The 19,773-nt window shown below is 41.2% G+C and overlaps 1 protein-coding gene and 1 long non-coding RNA gene across 2 annotated transcripts in view; one reads left to right on the top strand and one right to left on the bottom strand.

The window, feature by feature from the left end:
- LOC308637946 overlaps window positions 1-19,773 on the top strand; it is a 36,859-nt gene that overhangs the window by 15,335 nt on the left and 1,751 nt on the right. The window contains exon 3 of the long non-coding RNA XR_014019711.1: window positions 16,712-16,775. This is a non-coding gene — a long non-coding RNA (uncharacterized lncRNA). The remainder of the gene's footprint in view (window positions 1-16,711; window positions 16,776-19,773) is intronic.
- On the bottom strand, window positions 10,979-12,166 carry CHST4 (carbohydrate sulfotransferase 4; the record flags this gene model as incomplete). Its single annotated transcript, XM_081274696.1, has 1 exon — window positions 10,979-12,166. The coding sequence occupies one exon, from the start codon at window positions 12,164-12,166 to the stop codon at window positions 10,979-10,981; it is 1,188 nt and encodes a 395-aa protein (XP_081130822.1).

Here is a 19,773-nt window from a genome sequence, read left to right on the forward strand (position 1 = left end):
TGTGAAAAGGGGTAGAGGCATTTGGGACCCAGTATTCTCAGCATTCAGTACCTAGATAGGATTTCTGCACTACAAGTTGGGATTCGATTTTGCAAGGGAGTCCCAGTCCAGTCCCCTGCCGGGAAGGAGCTTCTTCAATGCAGAGCTTGGTGTGGTCATGAGAGATGCTAGCTACCTTTCCTTCCTAATCTTAGACAAAAGAGCTTAGAAACCCTCGTCCCAGACAAGAGCCTTGAAGGAGAGGAAGCTCCATCTTCTTGTGCACCCTGCTGGAATTAGAATTTCTGTCACACTGAACTGGGGGAAATCAGATCAGATGGTGGCTTATATGCCACAGACTCTTACTGTTCTCTGCTTGTTATATACTTGGGACAATATCTAGAGGTTTTAAGTGGATATTTTTCCACAGTTTTTACTCTTTAAATACTTATTTCACTGGGGAGAGTGTCAGGCAAATTCCTCACATTGACTGAATATTCCAGAAGTGTGGTTACCTTAGAAGTTTTTACTTATCCATCATTTTAGTATAAAAAATTTAAACAGCAAGGTTGAAAGAATTTCACATTGAAGATTTATATTCTCCTCACCATGATTCTACCATTAGCATTTTTGTTATAGTTCTTTTATAATGTATCTGTCCATCTTTTCATCTGTCTACCTGTCCTTCAGTCTCATGTAGACAACAGTAAATTCTCATAAATATTTCAGCATGTATCTCATTAACTAGAACTCAGTATTTATATTTTTTGGGTAAAATTTGCATACATTGAAGTACAAAAATAATAAGCACACAATCACTTATTTTGACAAATTCTTCAATGATGTAACCTAAATTCTTACCAGGATGAGGAACATTTTTATTAACCCACAAAGTTCCCTCATGTGTCTCCTCTGTCCAGAGGAAAATACTGTTCTGATTTTCTTCTAAGATATGCAGGTATTACTTATCTTCTGTTTGGAACCAGATATAAAAGATATCATACATTGTGAATTTTTTTATGTAAGACTTCTTGTTGTATGCTTTTGAGAGGCATGCACATTTGTGCATTAGTGGTTCATCCCCCCATACACTTCTTTTTGTTTGTTTTGGAGTAGTGAAGATTGCTCCCAGGGTCTTATGCATGCTAAGCAAGTGCTCTACCACTGAGCTGTATCCTCAGCTCAGTTTATCCCTTTTAATTGAAGAAAAGTATGGGATGATATGAATTTAACAATTTTCTTATTCGTTTTCTGAATTACAGTCACTAAATTATTCTACTGGAAGATTTTAGTCTGAGAATTTATATCATCTCGTTTACTCTTTAGATAGCTCATTCTGGATAGGAATGGAAGGCGAGCTTTTTGGGGAGCAGGACAAGGAGAATCAAAGACCCATTAGGAGGCTGTTGTTGCAGTTCAGGTGAGATTTGGATGAACACTGTAGTAGTAGAGATGGTGAAAGGTGTCTGGCTCAGTACATTTTGGGGAAGTTGAGCTCTCAGGTCTTGCTAATGATAAGATATGGAAGGTGAGGGAAGAGTACAGAAAGAATATGACTCTAAAATGACTATTCCTTTAACCATTCCTTTAACTATACCATCATGGGAGTGAAGTGTCAATAAAAACCAGGTTAGAAACTTTCTGCTTAGATATTTGGCTAAAAACCAGATTGTAATCAGTTGCCAAGTATTTGCCAAGTTCTTATAGAAAGCAATTGATTAATTTGTAGGCTACACCCTGTGAATACATAAAACCCTTCAGAAAATCAGAACAATCTGTAGCTTTCTGGCCAAAGTAATATCACTATTAAAAACGTCAGTCAACTGAAGTGTTTGGATCCTTAGCTTACTGCCCCCGGCTCTGCCCACACATATCACTTGACCCAGCACTTCTGAGCTATTTCTCTCAAACAGGAAACTTCTAAATGTTAGCCTATTCTTATCTGAGTCTTCAAACATATCACTGTTTCTCAGAATGGAAGTTTCTGTGATTGGTTAAATGATATTCCCCCTAAAATATTATGTGAGGAATGAGCCCTTTACATATAATAGAGATGAGATTGATGTTTTTGTTTATTAAACAGATATTTATTGAGTGCCTACTATGTGCTAGCAACTCTGGGAATGAGATAGTCCCTTTCCTCAAAGAATATGTCATTTGTCATCCCCACAATTTATATTCCTTGTTCAACAATAGTTACTAAGTATCATTAAGTAAACATGCATATAAGTAATTTTTAATTTTTAAACTGTAAAGATCTATAAAAAATGTTGATCATTACTAATAGTAAAAAAATAAAACAATTAACTACCTTTGCCCTCCTCCAAACCCAGAACTACCAACTCTAACCCTCACCACTACTACCAAATCTCACACGAACTGCAACAACAGCCTCCTAATGGGTTTACATTCTCTGCAGTTAGCCATTTAAGTCAGTATTGATTTCAGGTGGAACAATACTAACTTTCTGAAATTCACCTCATTTTTATGAATGCTAGCTCCATGTGCCTATTGCACTTAATGTCCTCGAAAAGAATATGTAAACTGGATCATTTCATTGTAGTGTGATAAATGCTGTTAATAGGAAGCTCATAGCCTGGCATCCAATAAAGGATTGGGAGGGGGTCAAGCCAGGAAAAATTTTGCAGAGATGTCTAAATTGAGACCTGAAGTTTGAAAAAATAGCTAGATAAATTGAAGGTAGGACAAAGTAGGGTATTCCAGGTGGGAAATCCAGAGAAAGATGTCTGTGTGGTACATTAGTAGAACTATAAATTCAGATGGGTGAGAAGTAGAATCTATGAAAGACACAAAGACCAGATGGTGGAGCTTTCTAATTGCACTAAGATATTTGGATTTTCTGACGTCTAAAATATAGTGTAGATTCTGGATTGAAGGGGGCAGTTTAGAGGCAGGAAGCCAAGTCAGTGGTTCAGGAAAAGGATGGTAGTGCCATGAACATCAACTGGGGAGGGCCTTGGGGAAAGAGAAAAGTAGATGAACTTTAAAAATGCTAACCAGGGCTAGATGCTGTCGTGCATGCCTATAATTCCAGTGACTCAGGAGGCTGAGGCAAGAGGATTGCAAGTTCAAGACCAGCCTCAGCAACTCAGTGAGACCTTGTCTCAAAAGTTTTAAAAAAGGTCTGAGGATGTATCTCAGAGGTGAAGTGCCCCTGACTTTAGTACTGAAAAGGAAAAAGCTAACTAGATATAATAGACAATTGATGGATGATCGGTGGAAGAAGTTAAGGACAAAATCTAGGTTTTTGATTTGGCAGCATGTTGAAAGTGGAAAAGAGAACCAGAAGGATGCAGAATGGTGTGGGGTGGAGGAGGGGAAAATCTTGAATGCAATTTGGACCTTGAGTCTGAGGTTCTGAGGGTCTTTGATAGAGAAACTTCAATTAAATTTAATGAACTTGAGTTATTTGCATCCAGAATGCTAAGGTCATAGTTTGGTTAATGATGAATCAAATAATGGAGTTCTCTTCCTGCAGCTCAGCCTGACATAGAAGAACAGAAACCTTTATTTCTTCTTGTTCAACCTGTTTACATTCTCTGCATTTATCCACTTAAGTCAGTATTGATTTTGGGTGGAACAATACTAACCTTCTGAAACGTACCTCATTTTAATGAATGGTAGCTCCATGTGCCTATTGCATTTATCAACTCCTGTCAAAATATTTTTTAAAAAAATTAAATAGCTTCCTTTTGGTTCTTCCAGTAGCAGAAGAAGCCAACTTGAAAACTGTCCAGGAAGATAGGGCCAAAGGCTATCCCAAATGGTGAGGGTTAGAGTTGGCAGGGCTGGGTTTGGATGGGGCAGCAATCAGTTAATTGTTTTATTTATTTATTTTTTTTTACTATTAGTAATGTCCAACATTTTATAGATCTTTACAGTTTAAAAATTACTTATATGCATGTTGACTTAATGACAATTATTGTTGAACAAGGTATACAGATTGGGGGGATGACAATGAAAAGACATGTTAAAAAAGAAAGTGAGGGCCTGGGGAAGTATTGGTGGGTGGTGGAGTGAGCCATTCTCTGCCTGCCTCTCGATGCTGGGGATTAAATCAGGGTCATGTGCGTGATAGGCAAACACTCTGCCACTGAGCTACGTCCTTAGCCCTTAAGCCATGTATTCTCATTGAAGGTGATATTATTGCCAAGGAATGAAAAATAGCTCTGGGGGGTGATAAACTTAGATATTATAATGGCTTATATCCTTCAGTGGGTTCTAGTACATGAACAGATGGAAAGATATACCTGTGATTATTAAAATTTCATTGGGGGTGATGATTAAGAAAAAATATCTAAAATGCTCACTGAATCAATAATAAAAAAAAGGTGGAGAAACACTGACGACATCCTCTGGTGCCTAGAGAACTTTTGACATTCATGACCGATTCCTCTGTTCTCGGACATGTTAGACAAGTTTGTCTTTGCACATCTGCAGCTGGCTGCACTGGTCCTGCTCACTGAGGCCCTAAATAACCATGTTTAAAGCCCCTTTCGTCCTTTGGACACAGTGCCTGAATTAGGGTGGATGTGAGCCACAGCCAGGTAGGGCAGAGAGCAGCCCGTGAGTGACTGTCCCCGGAAGCCTGGCTGCGCCTCAAGCTCTCTCCTCAGGCTCTTCTCCATCTCCTGAGATGCAGCTCTGTATTTCTGGATGCCTGCTCTACCACTTTACTTTTGAAGTGGCTGCCAAAAGAGTGGGTACCAAAAAAGCCTTGGTTATGGCATCTTTCCGGTCACGACCTTTGGGCACAGGGGCTCATCCATTTGAACAAGAGTGAATGTGTTAGAAGAGAAATTCACTGAATCATCAGATCTTTGTCTTTATTCCTGGTTAATGTGGAGTTAGGTTTCCCAGCAGCTACACTATCATTTGGATCACATTTTGTTGTTGTTGTTGATGTTGTGGAAACTGTCCTGTCCTTGGAGTGCGTTTCTCAGCATCCCAGTCCCCTACTCACTAGATTACAGCAGACCCCACCCTCACCAAGTTATGATAACCAAAAAAATGCCTTTAGGTAAATAAGTACAATTATTTACACCAGTTAAAATAAGATACTAAAAGACAGAGCCAAATGTCCCCTGGGGGACAAAGTCCCCTCTGGTTGAGAGCCACTGATGTGGAGAACCCAGATGGTCAAAAAGTATCAGTCTCTTCATCACCATATTGGTCTGATCAGAAATTTTGCCACGAAGGGTTTGAGTTCTGTTGTTAAGCATGGCCTTGATGAGAACACAGTATTATCAGAAATGGTGGATGAAAGTATTGTGGCCACAACATTCACAACGATCACTGGGTGAGTACTTGGTGAGGATGTTCCACATGTTAACTATTAGTCTTCCCAACAACTCTAGAGAATCAGTGCCATTTTATTCTGCCCACCCTATAGCTGAGGAACTGAGACATGGGGACCTGCCTGAGGTCACCTGGCTGGTAACAGCAGAGTCACCCAGGTGGCAGAGTTAGTGCTCAAGCATTCATGAGTGCATCATATCTCTGTCCTGCTGTCTTTCCTGTAAAGTCCGTACTTCATCCTTCACAGACCAGCACGGTACTGAGCACATAATAGCTTGTCATGAGAACCGATTGGCTTTTGTCTGTTTTGACATTGGCATTTACTGGGGCACACTCCCCTGTTTCCAGAGGGTCCCTGTTCAACCATTCTTCCCTTGGTGATAACGTCTCTTATGTGTCTATAAAACAGCACCCTCCTTCATTTTCTATCCCTTTACCCCGTTTTAGCCATCCCAAGAGTACTTAGCACAGTACTTAGCCTCCTCTTAGTACTTATTGTTTGTTCCCTTGCCCTTCAACAGACTCAAAATGAATGAAAGGAGGGGCTTTATTCTACCAAAACTATTATACAGATTTAATGTGATTCCTATTAAATCCTAGTGACATTCTTCATAGAACTAGAAAAAGCAATCATGAAATTCATTTGGAAAAATAAGAGACTCAAAATAGCCAAGGCAGTCCTAAGCAAGAAGAGTAAAGCAGGAGGTATCACAATACTAGACCTTAAACTATACTACTGAGCAATCGTATCAAAAATGGCATGGTTGGGCTGAGATTTGGCTCAGCGGTTGAGCACTCAACTAGCATGGGTGGGACCCGGGTTCGATTCTCAGTATCACATAAAAAAATAAATAAATAAAGGCATTGTGTTGTGTCCATCTACCAAAAAAAAAAAAAAAAGATTCTCTCTCCCTCCCTCCCTCCCTCCCTCTCCCCCTCTCTCCCCTCTCTCTTTAAAAAAAATGGCATGGGTATTGGTACCATAATAGACATGTAGACCACTGATACAAAATAGAAGATGCAAAGACAAGTCCATGTAAATACGGTTATCTTATACTAGACAAAGGCGCCAGAAACATACATTGGAGAAAAGATAACCTATTCAACAAATGGTACTAGGAAAACCGGAAATCCGTATGTTGCAAAATGAAATTAAACCTCTATGTCTCACCCTGCCCAAAAATCAACTCAAAGTAGGTCAAAGACTTAGGCACTAGAACAGAGACCCTGCACCTAACAGAATAAAATATAGGTCCAAATCTTCATCATGTTGGCTTAGGACCTGACTTCCTTAACAAGACTCCTAAAGTTCAAGAAGTAAAATCAAGAATAAATAAATGGGATGGACTCAAACTAAAAAGCTTCTTCTCGGCAAAGAAAACAATCAGTAATGTGATGAGAGCCTACAGAATGGGAAAAAATCTTTACCACATGCACCTCAGATAGAGCACTAATCTCCAGCATATATAAAGAACTCAAAAAACTTAAGATACAAAAAACAAATAACCCAATCAATAAATGGGCTAAGGAACTAAACAAACACTTCACAGAAGAAGAAATATAATTGATCCACAAATATATGAAAAAATGTTCATAATTTCTATCAATTAGAGAAATCAAAACTACTCTAAGAGTTCATCTCACTCCAGTTGGAATGGCAATTATCAAGAATACAAGCAATAATAAGTGTTGGTGAGGCTCTGTGGGGAAAGGTACACTCATACATTGTGTTGGGACTGCAAATTGGTGCAGCCAATATGGAAAGCAGTATGGAGAAACCTCAGAAAACTTTGAATGGAACCACCATTTTAACCTAGCTATCCCACCCCTCAGTTTATACCCAAGGAACTTAAAAACAGCATACTACGGGGACACAGCCACATCAGTGTTTATAGCAGCTCAATTCACAGTAGCTAACCTATGAAACCAACCTAGATTCCCTTCAACAGATGGAAGGATATAGAAATTATGTCCATATAAACAATGGAATATTACTCAGCCTTAAAGAAGAATGAAATCATAGCATTTGTAGGTAAATGGATGGAACTAGAGAATATTGTGTTAAGTGAAATAAACCAATCCCCCCCCCCCAAACAAATGCTTAATGTTTTCTCTGATAAGTGGATGCTGATCCATAGTGGGACAGGGTGGAGAAGGGAGGGAGGAATGAAGGAACTTTGTATTTTGGAGAGGGGAATGAGAGGAGGGGTCGGGCGGTGGGGATGAGAAGGATAGTGGAGTGAGAAGGCCATTTTTACCCTATCTACGTATGTATGATTGCACTACTGGTGTGACTCTGCACTGTGTACAGCCAGAGGAATGGGAAGTTATGCTCCATCTGTGTACAATATGTTGAGATGCATTCTGCTGCCATATGTGACTGATTGGAATAAATTTTAAAAATTGGAAAAAAATGAAAAGAGGGGCTTTGCCTGTTGTGCTCACTGCTATAGCCACAACATCTAGAACAATCCTTGACATAGAACAGATGTCTATTAAGCATGTGAATGAATGAAAATACACGTTAGCTGAACGCTACATTCATACTCTGGTTATTGGTTACTACTTTTCCTCAGTATTCTTATAAAAAGACAACTCTCCTCTGAATGACCAGGGAAATTTGTGCAGAAGAGGAGCATAGTATTGGGGCCAGACAGGAGGGTCAACAGAAGGGCTGGCATCTTGAGGATCCCAGATTAATGACTATCAGAGATTTATTGTTAACTGGCTGGGGTACTCTCATATGTCCATTTTAAAAATTTTGCTTCATGGGTCTATAGTAATTCAGTAGAGTCATGATAATATAGATAGTGGAATTAATTTTTTAGGCTTGGATATAAATCATGTAGTAATTCTAAACTATTTTGGAGAAAAATTAACAGATAATACAAGGCTATATTTTTTGTACAAAAATTAGTCCATTATACCTCTCTGTATAGCTCTAAGACTATTATTCATATGTTGAAAAGAATATAATTTTAATTAAAGTGTACTAAGAATTTAACAATTGCTCTCATTATATTGAAAAAGAAGCCACATAGTAATTACAGGTGGAAATGCAGACACATTATGACCTGCTTTTGCAGCTCTTCTAGGAATGGTGTACCAACCCCCCCCCCCCAAAAAAAAAAAAAAAAAAGGAAATACAGAGAGTCAAAGCCTCTGGGTCTCAAAACTATGACTTTCTCACTCTCCACAAAATTACCTTGAAGTTTTGGGACCCCATTCTCCATTCTACCCCTGAAACTATAGGACTCGGGAGAGCTTGCTCAGTTTCCCTTTTACAAAGATGTAGATTGCCATCCTGCAGTTAGGCATTTCTCTCAGATTTGAGAGAGCTCATTCCCTAAACCCTGACAATTGGGCCTGAAAAATTTAGATCTGGTTCATCCTCATCTAGGTTTAAACTCATCTTTAGATCCTGTGCAGGTGAGTAGTCCAAGAAGGCAAAGAAAAGCCTCTCCATTGTTGGGGTTTGGGATGGTCCAGAGACCTCCGAGTTAGAAAGGATACACCTGGAGAATATTATCCCCTATACTCATCACCAGTGTTCAGTCCATACGTACCCCACACCCCACAGGGAGCACACTACCTCCCTAACCTCTGATTCCTAGTGCCACCACCTGAAGACATCATGGGAGACTGTCCCTTTGCTCTCCAAAAGTCTCTTTCAACACTGGGTCAGGTTTTAAAGAGGTCATAGAGCATGATTTTATATTGCACACAGTTTTATGGTATATAAAATGCCATGATAGTATTATTATATATTGTTTAAACTTTTGGAGGTGGGATAGAATGCTACACACAAAAAATGAATTTAGGCAGAGCTGTCCAGGAGAACTTTTGCAGTGATTGAAATGATCTACATCTGTGCCTAGATGTCTGAGCCTTAAAGGACGTCTACTATTTGGTATATAGGAAATTTAAAGCTGTGTTAAAGTGGATCTTGAATAAGACCCTTAGGCTTCCACATGGCTAGTATCTTTCCTTGTCTCAGGATGGGGGGATCCTTTTGGAGAGGGACAGCAGACAGCTCTGTACTTTAGCATCACATAGAAATGGTTTCCAAGGAAGTTATTAACTTTAAAACAGTTTGGCAGGGACTGGACTTTCAGAGGGAAAATCAGAAATGGTGAGTCTATCACAGCCTGTTCCCACACTGGCCCACATCCTTCTGTGCACATCTGCTATCTTGGAAGATTGACACTGTTTTGGAAGATTTACAGAGGCAAGCCTTTTCATGGGAGCTCCTACACTCTTGAGGAGTTCCTAGAGTGGCTTGGGTTTGGACATTAGAATAAATTCACTCCTTTAAAGTCACATATATACTGACTTCAACCAATCCAATTGACAAAGGTAATTGCTCGAGTATCTTAGATGATGGAGCCACGCCGGCACCACTCAGCTCAAGGGAATGGGGAAATTCAGTTCTGACATTAAAGGAAACTTATGTAGTGAGAAACATGTCAAAAGGTGGAAATAAGTTGGGTGTGGTGGTGCACACCTATAATCCCAGGTACTTGGGAGGCTGAGGCAGAGGGATCGCAAGTTTCAGGCCAGCCTGGACAACTTAGCAAGACCCTCTCTCGAAAAATATTTTTAAAGGGCTGGGAGTGTAGCTCAGTGGTAGCAATGGTAGCTCACCTAGGTTCAATTCCCCAGTATTCAAAAAGAAGACGTTGTAAACAAAAAGATGAAATGAAAAGGTCTCTCAGATTTGGACAATTAAGACATTAAAAAAGTCAGGTGAGGCACATACTGATACTGAGGACTTCTGGCTGAAGGATCAGAGTAAAAGAATTATTTGCTCAGATCCTAGGGTGATGCATTTGGCTTTATTATAACTTATGCCTTACACAGGAAAGGGCTAAGTGGCTGAAGAGGATGTAGGCTTAGTTCATCATCTGACACCAAATATTATTGTGGCAATTTTTTATATACATGGTTTATATACATAGATAATAACAAACATATAAAAATCTATAAAGATGATTATGTTCTTAGGTTAGGCTCCTGTAAGGATGAACATTTACTACAGATAGAAAGGGAAAATTCCAAACAGAATCTTATTTTGGAATTTTAGTATTAATGGATGGCAGCTTCTTGGATCAAAGTCTTCATGTGATAGGAAATGCTGTGGGAAAATGACATCCAAACAGAGCCCAGCTATCCACTGCACTTCAGAACTTGCCCTGTTGTACAGAGTCTGTTTAGGGTTTGTGATGGCTGCTAGTTGTTCTGGCCAAACCCATAGGTAAGCACCCAACCCTGTTCCTGATTCCCTCTTTGAATCCGCTGGGAACTGTCTCTCTGTGGAATGTGCTTCTGAACTCTTCAGTGAAAGACCCACTTGCCTGGCTTTTACTTTCTCTCCCCTTCCCAGTGGGTAAAATGCAAATAGGGACGTTTATGGACTTACTCCACTGATACTGTTTGCTGTCTAATGGGCCTCCAAGCCACCAAGTCTCTGAGGTATTCACAGATAGGAAGATCAAGAAGAGAGGCAATCCCCCATGTAATTGATAGGATATGCTGCTCACACCAGGTCCCTGAGTCTCTTTTCTGCACAGGAAAATAGCACAGTTCCTCTGCTGGAGCACGTGTGGGCACAACTCACACCCAATGTGCACAACTGCAGACACAGTTAAGGCTCAGAAGCATTCAGAGAATGTGGCTGAGGTTAGAACCAAGTGGGGACAGAGCCTTCTCCCCCCTGGTAGACTCGCTCAGAGGGTTTCCAGGTAGACAGAAGGTCCAGGGAGAGGTTGCTCTGTTCTTGTTTGGATCTGACCTGGAGGTAGCCCAGCACATCCATAGTATCACCACAGACTTCCTGAAGTCGAGAAACCTTTTCATAAGGCAAGGACCAGCGCCAAGCCTGGGAAACGTTGAGGGCATTCCTGGCATTGGTGTGGAAGGCATGCTCTCCCATGCCCTTGCCCCGGGTGATGTTAACCACCCAGTTCTGGAGATGGGGCAAGAATTTCAACCTCACATATTCATACATCCGGGAAGTCTGAGCCAGTGGGGCCCGCACTAGGTCTTCATAGCGGATGAGCAAGTAGCGCTTCCGCAGAGCTTTGGGCAAGGACTGGATGGCCTTGTATATGTCCAGCTGGCCTTTGCAGATGATTTGCATCGTGTAGTACGGATGATCTTCCTTTTTGAGTTTCTGCCAATTCTGCCCCATCACAATATGACTGTCAATCATGAGTTCTGCTGTGGTGTGTTCTCGGGAACGGAACACAGCCCGGGGGTCCCGGACCAGGTGCACGATGTGCAGGTTGAGGGAAGGGTCTATCAGCAGCTGGTAGAGGGGCTGCAGGTTGAGGAAGCGCACCTCCTTGAGTACTACGTGGCTGTAGGAGCGGCAGGCCTTCTCCACCACGGTGAAAGGCTGTTTGTTGCACAGGGTCTTGCAGTGAGCATGGAAGGTGATCTCCTCCCTGGGGAAGAAGTCACAGGCAGGTGGGGAACACAGTGCCCGGCTGTGCTCCCACTGGAAGAGACTGGACTGTTTGAGGGGACCAGGTTTCATGTAGGCATCAAAGACACTCATGTCACACAGAAAGACAGAACGCAGTAGATCCCGCACGGCCATGTGCAGACTCCAGGCAGTGCTGTCGGTGAAGGTCATCCACACGTGCCAGGCTGGCTCCATTAGGTAGAAGACATCTGGGTGCTGCCCAAAAAGCTGCCCCACGAAAGAAGAGCCAGAGCGCCAGGAAGACAGGATCAGCACATGCACAGGCTTGGGCTCCTCCTTTCTAAACAGGGCGCCATGGTTATACATGTGGAAGAAGAGAGCAAAGACAGCCACCTGGGAAACCAGGAACAGCAGGAGCCTCATTTTTTTGAGCAATATCATTGTGCTGAAGAGGATGACCTTTAAGGAACAAGCAGAAGGGACTGAATCAGGCTGCTGTTTTGGTACCTGCTTTCCATTCTCTTTCTAGCCAAAGCCACCTTCTCCCTGACACCTTCCAAGGAGCAACGTGGAAAGCTAGAACATTTGTGCAACCAGTTGCACAAATTGCACAAATTCCTGTCCTGACCAGTTCCTGTTCCTTGCAGTTAATGTGTCGATAAGTTTTATATATTTTGGGGTCTTTAATTCCTCCCCCTGGTCTTTCTTGGGTTACCAAGAATTCCTGAACTCAGCCAAGTTTAATCAACATAGGAGAATGACTGCAGCGGGCACCCTGGTGGCTATATGCCTTCACACAGGCCACAGAGGCAAAGCTTAATCTCAGTCTAACCCAAGTCTTGGTTGGATGCCTTGTGATTCTCCTGAAGCTTAAGGAGAGGAGCCACCCAGCAAGGAACACCCTGAGGACATTTCTCAACCGACACCCCCAACTTGAGGGAGATTGCCTCAAGCTCTTTTGTCATCTCCTTCCCCATTTTTCATTAAGCACAGGACTTTCCACTTCACTTCCCTGAAAAATCGAGCTGCAGGTTATAAAACTGCTTGGCTTTAGAATTGTATCCTCAGCAGCAGAACCAAATGCCCATGATACCTGTCATCTGGTTCTCTCTGATTTCGCCTCATCTTATGGGACTAAGGACATGGGGGAACTGATCCAATGGTGACCTTGGGTCTGCATAGGTAATAAACAATCTATCTATTTCAGTTGCATTGTTGTCTCCTTATCAGCTGACTCTGAAAGTGTGCCAAGCAACTCTCAGCTGTAATAGTGATCCTTATGGCCGTTTTGTCACTGTGCTGCTGCTTGTGGAATGCTTGGCCACTTGACACAACCTATTCAGGGCTGCTCAGTATGGTTGGGCAGATAGTGCATTGCACGACCCCAGGGCATGCCATCTCATCAAGGATTTAAAAACTTATTATAAAAAGTTCTGTAGGTGATCTTAAAGTATCTTGGTCCAACAAGGTAAATATTATAGGATAGTTTTCCAGTTGCTAGATATAAAATATTTAAAGAAAGGACTTCCATTTTTGCACCAAGGTTCATATAGACTGGGAGCAATCTTGAACATATTCTTGTGACATTCAAGGGTTGCTTCATATGAAAAGACTGTGCCAGATTTTTTTCCTTTGGAGATTTTAACTCTTTCCCACATGACTATAGATCATTTTGGGCAACTTCTTGATATAAATTAACAATTGAGAGATAAAACAGCTATTATATATAGTACAAATATTATTAGCAGCAAGTTGCTAATTAGCATAACTCTATACATCCAAGAAATTCTCCCTTTTAGTTTTTATATAGAGGAGAAACTATTTCTGGATAGTAACTGGAGTTAGATGTAGGGTTTACTATTTTCCTGGTGATGAGTTTTATCACCAAGTTTTTTAAAAAAAGTGTTTGATTTTGTTTTTGTTTTTTGGGGTACTAGGGATTGAACTCAAGGGTACTCGATCACTGAGCCAGTCTTTCGCAGTCTTTTACCATTTCAGATGCCTCCGTAATGACCTTTATGTTCACACACCATTGCACATGTGTGTACACAAGCTATTGTATTTTATTTAGAGACAGAGTCTCACTGAGTTTCTTAGTGCCTTGCTAAATTGCTGAGGCTGGCTTTGAACTCACGATCCTCCTGCCTCAGCCCGAGCCACTGGGATTACAGGTGAGCACCACTGCATCCAGCTAAAAAAAAAAAAAAGGTTTTTGATAAAAAGTATCATTCTCCTGGATATTCCATAGACTCAGAATTTAAAACAGGGCATTCCTAAGATTCTGCATGCAGAAGAAAAGATAGGGAGTGCTTACCAGTCCGCAGCCTGGTCCATCACACCCAGTCTTTAACACACATGACAGAGAAGGGGAAATTTTTTGACAAGGAGTTGTGTCTGTAAGGGAAGTCTGTAGTCACATTTTAGAAAGCCTCTAGACCTACTGTAAATAGGGATAATGATATATTTTTTAAAGGGTCACAGCTCCCCCCCCAAGGGAAAAAGAACAAGAATTTACTAGTTGCTGAACTGGTAACCTCTTCTCTATTTACTAACAGCTAGTATTTATATAGCTTGTAGGATATGGTGAAAAATCTACCTCCAAAAATCTGTCCCCCATCTGCCCATTTCTCAACTTGTCCCTAACATAGCAATTGGGTTTATTTTTTTATGTGTAATTTCATTTGCTTTATGCATTCCCCAAAAAGTTCAAATGTATATATTTTCTTGTTTTTTTCCCTCTTTAAAACACAAAAAATATGGGGCTGGGATTGTGGCTCAGCGGTAGAGTGCTCACCTATCAGGTATGAGGCCCTGGATTCGATCTACAGCACCACATATAAATAAATAAAATAAAAAATATTGTGTCCAACTACAACTAAAAAATAAATATAAAAATTGTTTAAAAAACACAAAAAATAGTAAGTTATTCCCACTGTGATGCACATTTTTTTTTTAACTTGTGAACATGTCTTGTGGGAAGCTTTCCCTGGTAGTATATAAGGCATTTCCTCTTTCCTTTTTACTACACAGATTCTATTATATGGATATACAATGACTTATTTAACTCATTTTCTTATTGATGGGTTTTGGCTTGCTTTGCAATCTTTTACATTTCAGTGCCTCAGTAATGACCTTTATGTTCACACACCATTGCACACGTCTGTACGTAAGCTAAATACCCTGAAGTGGAATTGGCAAGTCAAAGAGTATGTGCATGCTAAGTTTCGGTATCTATTGCCCAGGCAGCCTTCATGCTGCTTGTAAACCATTCTCTGTGTCCAGAGCTCCAGAGATATTTGAGAATGGCTTTTAGAGGAGGAAGATGTGACTCTTAGAATTTATAGCTTGTTTCCTGAAGAGGTAGAGCTTACTTTGCCAGCTCATGGGCTTCCCTTGGAAGTCCCCTGGACCTTCTGGGAAATGGGTAATGATCCATGCCAGGCCTTGTGTGGCAATGGCAGAAAATCCCCTTCTCTTCCATCCATCACAACAGTGCTCTTCCCCAGGATGTGCCAGAAGGATCCAGGGAGGATCTTCTTTCTTTTGTGGCCAAAACAAAAACAAAACTAGACAAACCCCCCTCCTAAAATAACCATGTTGCTCTCTGCCTGGGAAATGCCAATGGATGGTAATCCTGCCTTGTAGACTTGGCCCTGTGGATTAGAAGAAGGCCAACTAAGTAGGCTCCTAGTTCTTAAACTTGAAATCAAGAGGAAGTGATTAGAAACTAGAACGTTACTGATAATGGTCAAAGGATGCCCTCTCCATCCTCCACCCAAGACAGATGCAACTTGAACAAAGAGCTTCTGCTTAGGGTAACATGAGCAAGAGAAACAGTTTGGAACAAAGAGAGGAAACCATGGAGCAAAAGAGAGAGGAACCTAAGGAGAGAAGAACTTGACCTGTATGCAGTTATAAGGAGACTGTTGGTAGAATTTTATACACAGGGCCTATAATGACTTTAGGAATAAAGCTGATATTTCCTGGCAATTAGGAGAGCAGACACCTTTCAAAGTACGTCCTCCCTCCCTCCATCCCAGCTGTAGGCTAACTTTGTCCTGTGGGGCTCAATGGCCTTGTGCCTTCTTTGCCAGCCAGCTCTGCTCCTGGCCCCAAGCCCATTCCCTCTGCAAGCTGGAGCTTGACCTTCTAACTCTGTTAGAAGTTGTCCATAGTTCTCAAGAATTCCTACAGAAATCCTCTAACTTCTTTCTTTGATTTTACTCTCCATGAGCACTTTCCCTGGCCAGAAAGAACATGCTTTTGTGAAGTGAGTCCCACTTTGGACAACACATGGTGGGGCTGCCCAGGCCACCAGGAAACACTCTAGGGTGTTCTGGCAAAGCTCATCTGCAGAGACTGTAATCATCAGTGGAGGTGGATGCTTTGGAGCCCTGGCAGAGGTGAGGGGCTGTGGGTCACCAGTGTGCTTAGGGAGGCTCAGTGGAGAAAAGGAGACTCTTCAGTTGCCTTCTTGAATTGCACTCTCATTGCCAGAATTCCCAGCCTGCTCTTCTCAAGCAGGGCCTTGGACAGTACCCTTCCTCTTCTGTCTCTCAGCTCTCTCCCATCATCCACTGCTGAGCTAAATTATATTTCTAAAACACAAGTGTATCACTCCCTGCTGAAAAATCCTCAATAACTTTTCAACATATATAGGGCTAAATCAAAGTCCCCAAATCTCTCACTCTGGGTCCTTCATGGCCTGATCTTTGATTTCCTGCCACTCCCCTTCTTTTTGGTACCTTAGAATCCAGACTCAACTTTAAATTCTTCCAAAACTTCCCTGTTATTTAGGAGTCCTGAGACCTTCAACTACAACTCTTCCAGAGTCAGCCGACCTTCTTCCTTTAAGAAAGCTTTTCCTCCTCTTTCCAAATGTACCTCTAGCATCCATCCCACTCTAGAGGAATTAGCTGTATGTGAATGTCTCTTCCCACTGAACTGCAATAATTTAAGGGAAAGTCTGTCTTGTTTTTCTTACAGGTCAATAACAATTTGGCGAGTGATGAGGATTCCTTAAACACTTTTCAAATGAATGAAATAGTAAGTAGTAAGAAATCAGTAAGTAGTTGAGTGTGGGAGGAGATATCTTCACTGTTAGAAGCAAATAACCCAACAAGCTCCTTCTCGAAACTGAAACTTATCATTTTATAGAATGCATACAGACAATCTTTAGTATCAATGACTACATTGAGTACTAAAGCACATAACCAGTACTTTCTCAGGTGTGGTATTAATAAAATCAGGTGCATAGTATTGATATGAGATGGCACACTAAAAATATTTTCCTACACTGATCCTGTAGTAGTTAAAACTAAGAGGAAAAACAACATTAAATTATTTTTAGAAATTTTTATTAAAACGAAATAAAAGCCCCATACAGGTGACAGGCTGCCTTGTTCTAATCAGTTCAGTTACTAGGTAGACAAGGCAAAACAAACAACAAAACCCCCAAACTCAGCACATCCCATCACCCCAGAAATAATTTGAACCCGTATTGCTCCAGTGATGGGTGATTGGCATCAAACTGAAACACAGTGGACAGCCTCTAGTTGAAGAATAGTAAGGATGTTAGGATTTTGAAACATATCACCAAAGGGGTGGTGATAAGGTACAGTGACCGTGAAAACACCAGAACAATGAGCCTCACTGAACAGTCTGATTAAAGAGGGCTGAAGTTTGGGTATCCCCATAATCATACTGTAAAGACTTTTAGGAACAAAATGAGAAATTCTGTGAAAAAAAAAGATAGCAGTTTAAGAAGCCTGAATCCCAGGGGCTGAGTTGTAGCTCAGTAGTAGAACACTTGCCTAGCATGTGTGAGGCACTGGGTTTGATCCCCAACACCACATAAAAATAAATAAATAAAATAAAGGTACTGTGACCATCTACAACGAAGAAGAAGAAGAAGAAGAAGAAGAAGAAGAAGAAGAAGAAGAAGAAGAAGCCGCCGCCGCCGCCGCCGCCGCCGCCTGGATTCCAACCACTTGGCATGTTGCTAATTTAGATTCTCCAGTGATATTCTATCCCTGTGCCCAGATATCAGGGATGACAGAAGATGCCTGTACAGCTGAGGGAATGGGGTTGTGCTGGGGACACCCACCTTAAAAAAGAGCCTGTAAACTGGGAAATCTGAAGAACTAAGTTCCAGGGCAAAGGGTTTCTATACATCAATTTTTTCACTAGATTGAGAGTGCCAGGGGACTGAACTTTTGTCTTTGCCAGTGCTGTGTCCATAGTGCCAAAGGCAATGCCTGGCATGTAGTACATGCTTAAGAAACATCTATCGGAGCTAGATAGCAAATCAGAGACGGTGCGTCTGATAGAAGAAAAAGTTGGCTCCCATCTATATATAGTGGGGTCAGGCTCCAAATTCCTTAATAGGACGCCCATAGCCCAAGAGTTAATAACAAGAATAAACAAATGGGACTTACTTAAACTAAAAAGTTTTTTCTCAGTAAGAGAAACAATAAAAGAGGTAAACAGAGAGCCTACATCATGGGAACAAATTTTTACCCCTCACACCTCAGATAGAGCCCTAATATCCAGAATGTACAAAGAACTCAAAAAATTAAACAATAAGATAACAAACAACCCAATCAACAAATGGGCCAAGGACCTGAACAGACACTTCTCAGAGGAGGACATACAATCAATCAACAAGTACATGAAAAAATGCTCACCATCTCTAGCAGTCAGAGAAATGCAAATCAAAACCACCCTAAGATACCATCTCACTCCAGTAAGATTGGCAGCCATTATGAAGTCAAACAACAATAAGTGTTGGCGGGGATGTGGGGAAAAGGGTACACTTGTACACTGCTGGTGGGGCTGCAAAATGGTGAGGCCAATTTGGAAAGCAGTATGGAGATTCCTGGGAAAGCTGGGAATGGATCCACCATTCGACCCAGCTATCGCCCTTCTCGGACTATTCCCTGAGGACCTTAAAAGAGCGCACTATAGGGATACGGCCACATCAATGATTATAGCGGCACAATTCACAATAGCTAGACTGTGGAACCAACCTAGATGCCCTTCAATAGATGAATGGATTAAAAAAATGTGGCATCTATACACAATGGAGTATTATGCAGCAATAAAAAATGACAAAATCATAGAATTTTCAGGGAAATGGATGGCATTAGAGCAGATTATGCTAAGTGAAGCTAGCCAAGCCCTAAAAAACAAATGCCAAATGTCTTCTTTGATGTAAAGAGAGCAACTAAGAACAGAACAGGAAGGAAGAGCATGAGGAAAAGACTAATAGTAAACAAAGACGAATGGGGGGAGAGAAAGGGAGAGAGAAGGGAAAGCATATGGAAATGGTAGGAGACCTTCAATGATACACAAAATTATAAGAGGTTATGAGGGGCAAGGGGGAGGGGGGGAAAAGGGGGAGAGAATTGAACAACAGCAGAGGAGGTAGAGAGGGAAGATGGGAGGGGAGGGGAGGGGAGGGGGGATAGTAGAGGATAGGAAAGGTAGCAGAATACAACAGTCACTAATATGCCATTATGTAATAATGTGAGTATGTAACAGTTGTGATTCTGCAATCTGTATTTGGGGTAAAAATGGGAGTTCAAAACCCAATTGAGTCTAATGTATGAAAGATGATATATCATGAGCTCTCTAATGTTTTGAACAATCAATAAAAAAAAAGAAACATCTATCAAGGAATAACTGAGTGAACAAACATTTGTAGAGGTTGTTTTACTGTTTGAGATGCCCTCACTGACCCAACAAGGAAGGCTGGACAAGGTATTATTATTATTATTACTTTTTAAAAAGGTCAACTCATTTATTCTTTTTTTTTTTTTTTTTTTTGTGATACTGAGGATTGAACCCAGGGTCTTGTGCATGTGAGGCTCTACCAACTGAGCTATATCCCCAGCCAGCCCAAGGTATTGTTTTTTTTTTTTTTTTTTTTTTTTTTTTAGAGAGAGAGAGAGAGAGAGAGAGAGAGAGAGAGAGAGAGAGAGAGAGAGAGAGAATTTTTTAATATTTATTTTTTTAGTTTTTGGCAGACACAACATCTTTGTTTGTAT

Source organism: Spermophilus citellus (assembly GCF_964194105.1).
Source record: "Spermophilus citellus genome assembly, chromosome: 18".
Lineage (NCBI taxonomy): Eukaryota > Metazoa > Chordata > Mammalia > Rodentia > Sciuridae > Spermophilus > Spermophilus citellus.